The sequence below is a fragment of the Trypanosoma conorhini genome, assembly GCF_003719485.1.
Source record: "Trypanosoma conorhini strain 025E chromosome Unknown Tco_14.4_contig_00589, whole genome shotgun sequence".
Classification (NCBI taxonomy): domain Eukaryota; phylum Euglenozoa; class Kinetoplastea; order Trypanosomatida; family Trypanosomatidae; genus Trypanosoma; species Trypanosoma conorhini.
In genome coordinates, this window is record NW_021704677.1 from 1 (window position 1) to 4,044 (window position 4,044).

Below are 4,044 nucleotides of genomic sequence, written 5' to 3' on the forward strand. Positions count from 1 at the left end.
TACTGCGCCGTTTGCCTCAGATTCGAGTTAACTACAATGCGAATAGGTGGACATACAGGGGAAGGCACAAAACCGAGGTCGCGCCGGCGCTCCAGCCACACCGACTTCGACGAGGAAAACAACTTGAGGAAAAAAAAAACAGGCGTACAGGGAGGGAGCATTGCTGCGGCGTTTTTTTTTGAGCAAATGCCAGGTGCCGCGCCAGAGAAAGAGAGAGAAGGTGAGGAAGGTGAACACGGCCGCTGGAAGGCACGCAGTACTGCACACGTATAACAACCCAGAGTGAAACTACGCCAGACGCCGCGCGTCCCCAGCCACCACCCCTTCTTCCATCTCTCTCCCGTCACGGTTGGAAGCACCGCGCAGGACACCCAGCGCGGCCTCCGCAGGGAGGCTGCCGCTTCCTGCGCCTCCACACCCCGTGCAAGCCCTACTACCGCTACTACCGCTACTCCCGCTACTACCGCTACTCCCACTACTACAACGCCCGGCGTGACGTGTCGGCGGCGGCCCAGGTTTACACCCGCGCCGTCCTGCTGCACATCACCTTCGCACCACCATTCTTCTTCTTATTCTTCTCTCTCGCTCGCCCTCCCCTCGCTGAGGCGGGAAACCGACGAAGAACGTGTCTTCCGCTTTCCGCATTCCCCGCCCCACGCCTGGTCACCGCTACATATTATTTAGTAGTCCCCAAAGCGGATACAACAAGAGCGCCAGCAACCCCTCCTTGCGCGCCTCCATCGTGGCCAACACAACAAGAAACATCAACCGCTCCTCGTGAAGCTGCAAGGCCGCTTCCAAGACGTCCTCACTAGGTTGGGGGCGGGGCCCCGTCGCGGTCCCCGGCATGCATAACCTAAATGGCGCCTTGTGCGCAGTGAGGGACTCGATAAGCAGCTGTTTTTGTTCTGTCATATCCAACTCGGGCTGTTGCTGCTTCTCCGCAGTCTCTACTGCCGCTTGCGTTGCCGCAGGAAATTCGCTAGAAACTGACGCCGAATCGCCGCCCGTCGGAACCCACAAGCGCATTTGAGAACCTAGCAGTGTTTCGGGGCGCATCGTACAACTTTGAGCGATCAACTTGGCTGGGCGACGAAGAACTTTATTGATACTATTGTATGGATAATCATCTGGCATAAACCCCATAATGTTCTGCACGTACAGACGCAGGAACCAAAATGCATTCGACGGCGAGTACTCCGGCGTCGTAAGACCAACGCAATCCGAGCGGTTTAACGTTCGAATTACGGAAGAGAAAGCGTCGAGCTCATTGTTAATAAGAGTTGCGGCGCCTGGATAATATTGCTCCATCACAGTGCCGCCGTGCTCGTGCCAGTTAAAGGTGCCGCAGGAGAGCGTAAAGGGGCTGGTGGATGAGCCTTTTACCCGATTCTCACTCACAATATTGTCAACACCCGTGTACCGCGTAAACTCCACACGGCTTTTATAGTGGGGCACCTCACCAGGAGCCGGACTAGAGGAAAGAGCGGCACGCAGAGAGGGGGGAAGTGTTATTGACACCCATATGTCGTTGGGCACGAAAAGTCCCATAACAAAACTACACAAGGAAAGCGTTTCCGCCACAATGCAGGATGCCTGGATAAGACCAGGTATGCTCCAGCCAGCGTTCATGGCTCCACGAATGTCATTCAGTGTCATCTGCCAGGGGACATGAGTGGCAATACCTATAAAGCGTTGAAGCGCCTGCAGCCTTGGCGGTGGGCCTTGCAGCAGCCAAGTGTCCGCAACGAACTCACTCGATTGCTGTTTTTCAGCAAAGTGTAATAAAAGAGCAGCAAAACGAGAAAAAAGGTACTCGCACTTCTGACGACTGGCTGCCATCAAAGCAATCATCAAACGTTCGCAGATGGGGAGTGGACCTTCCTCAAAGAATATGTACTGAAATGTGGCATGGTGTGCCCGCAAGATGTCTGGATAGATGGAGAGAGCCTTATAATAGTGTGGAACCTCGCCCATTTTGAAGAATATTCGGTACAGCAAGTCGAGCCTATCCGTGAGCACAGAATTTGGAATGGCAAGACAACACCGACACAACGCATCCCATGCCGTTTGCTTCGACGCAGCTGCTGCCGTCCCCTCCTCGGCACTTGATAGCTCCTTCTCCGAAAGAATGCCGCTGAAGTTCCTGTTACTCGAGGAACCTCCAGCCCGTCTGCGGCTCAAGGATGGCCTCGGCAAGGATTTTTCAGGGTCTGACAAGGAAGGTTTTGTCGCTAGCGCCGCCGCCGCTGGCTCTGCCGTTGAGTCGCCTGCCTGCCGCAGCTCCTCCAGCAGCTCCACCAAACCCCCGGTGAGGGAGAGCATCAAAGTTGGCAACGCCGCCGCCGAAGAGGGCGCCGTAAACCATTGTATCCTCTCTGCGGCCTCGGCAGAGGACATCAACGCCTCCGCTAAGCTGGATGTTGTCTGCGTGCCATTTAGAAAGTAAAGATAGCCAGACTCTTCGTCGCGTCTTCTCTCCGCAAGCACGGCTCGTGGCATCGTGTCAAGTGGGGAAAGAAACCTCAAAACTCCACAGCATGCCTCAAAGGGACGCAAGGCTTGTTCCAGTTCCCGAGCAATAATCAGCTGCAACGCCTTGGCAAGGGCCTCGCTTGGGCATGAAAAGGCAGTCCCCATAACAATTTGAAGCATCGCTCGGGCTTCTTGAACACTGGCAACTGCGCATTCGTCGCCGCAAACACCAACGCGGCGAGTGCGACCACCAGCAGGCGCGCTTGTGCCATCCTCACTGCTGTACAGGGGGGCACCACCTGGCGGGAACGGCAATGCGGTTTCTGGAGACGGCGAATGCTGGCAGGATCCAAGGTGTTCGGCGCGTCCAGAAGCGTCTATACCACTAGAGGAGGAGTAGGGAAAACCCCCATCGGCGTCATCATTCGAGGCTGGGGAATTGAGCACTCCTCGCCTTCCATGATTGCCACCTTCCCCGCCTCGTGCCTCGGCTTGTCTTGCGGCTTCCAAGAACGCACATGCGGCCCGAAGGTATTGGGAGGCGCAAATCATAAATTCATACATGGCCCCGTCAACCTCCGTTGCGCCGGTGGGGGAATGCATTGACCTGAGCAGGGCCTCAGGGCAGCGCAACGGCTCTTCGCTTGCCGCACACGTCCCGCGGCCCCCACCGCTTTCTCTTCCCGTCAAGCACACCCGGAAGAGCACCTTCGGGGCGAGATGGCGGCTCAGCCCCTCTTCCGAGTGTCGCCGCCTCCCCTCGCGTCCCACTTCATAGGCACGACAGCTGATCTGAAAGATCCACAGTCTAAGCTTTGCAAATGGCTTAAGCGACGCCTGCGCGCAGCCCGATACATCGGGCCGCTCCCCCGACGGTGCAAGCGAAGACTCCATGAGGACAAAAATATAGCTATGGAAATAATGAGACACGTGCAGGAGTGAAATACTAAGCCCCAGCCCACGGAAAGAAGGAGAGTGAGAGAGAGAGTGGGGTAAAACAAAAACAAAAAAAAAAGAGAAAGAAAAAAGGGGAACAGTGGCCCGCATTCCTCCTCCTACTCTGTGGTTGTTGTTGGTTTTCTTCGCTTCTTTTTCACCGCACACCTGCGAGTCGCAGCATCGCAAGCAAATAGGGCGACGAGGCAACGCGGGGGGAGAAACACCAGAGCGAGGGCACAAGCAGAGAAGGGGCAGAATAAAAGCAAATAAATCATGCACACTCAGCAAGCCCACGCATGTATCAGCGCCCAAAACTAAAAAAAACATGGGTAACTACCAGCCACAGCGACACCGCGGAAGCCCACCACCGAAGCGCCGCCTATCCCGCAGAGATGTGAAGACTCGAATATTGTCCGAGTTGAAAGGTGCGGCGGGGTTGTCTCGAGAAAATAGAGGTGATCACTGCAACAGTGAAAAGGAGGAGGAGGAGGAGGAGAAAGAGAAAGAAGCCTGCCTGGGAAAAGGATCATCCACGAAAAAGGAAGCGAAAATAAGGCAAAGGCAAATACGTGAGAGAAAGAAGTAAAAATAATAAAAACGGCGTGCATCCGCATTTACATGTTTGAATGC

At 55.3% G+C, this 4,044-nt stretch overlaps 1 protein-coding gene across 1 annotated transcript, besides 4 other annotated features; it reads right to left on the minus strand.

Annotated features, from left to right (window-relative positions):
• The first annotated feature begins 430 nt into the window (after positions 1 to 430).
• Positions 431 to 482: a microsatellite.
• A 78-nt stretch (positions 483 to 560) lies between these two features.
• Positions 561 to 583: a microsatellite.
• An 86-nt stretch (positions 584 to 669) lies between these two features.
• Positions 670 to 3,369, minus strand: Tco025E_07523 (uncharacterized protein; the record flags this gene model as incomplete). The annotated part of the gene is made up of 1 exon (XM_029374388.1): positions 670 to 3,369. One exon carries the CDS (start codon positions 3,367 to 3,369, stop codon positions 670 to 672), a length of 2,700 nt encoding a protein of 899 aa, XP_029225501.1.
• A 100-nt stretch (positions 3,370 to 3,469) lies between these two features.
• Positions 3,470 to 3,503: a sequence feature (A-rich).
• Positions 3,504 to 3,890: 387 nt separating this feature from the next.
• Positions 3,891 to 3,916: a microsatellite.
• Positions 3,917 to 4,044: the final 128 nt, after the last annotated feature.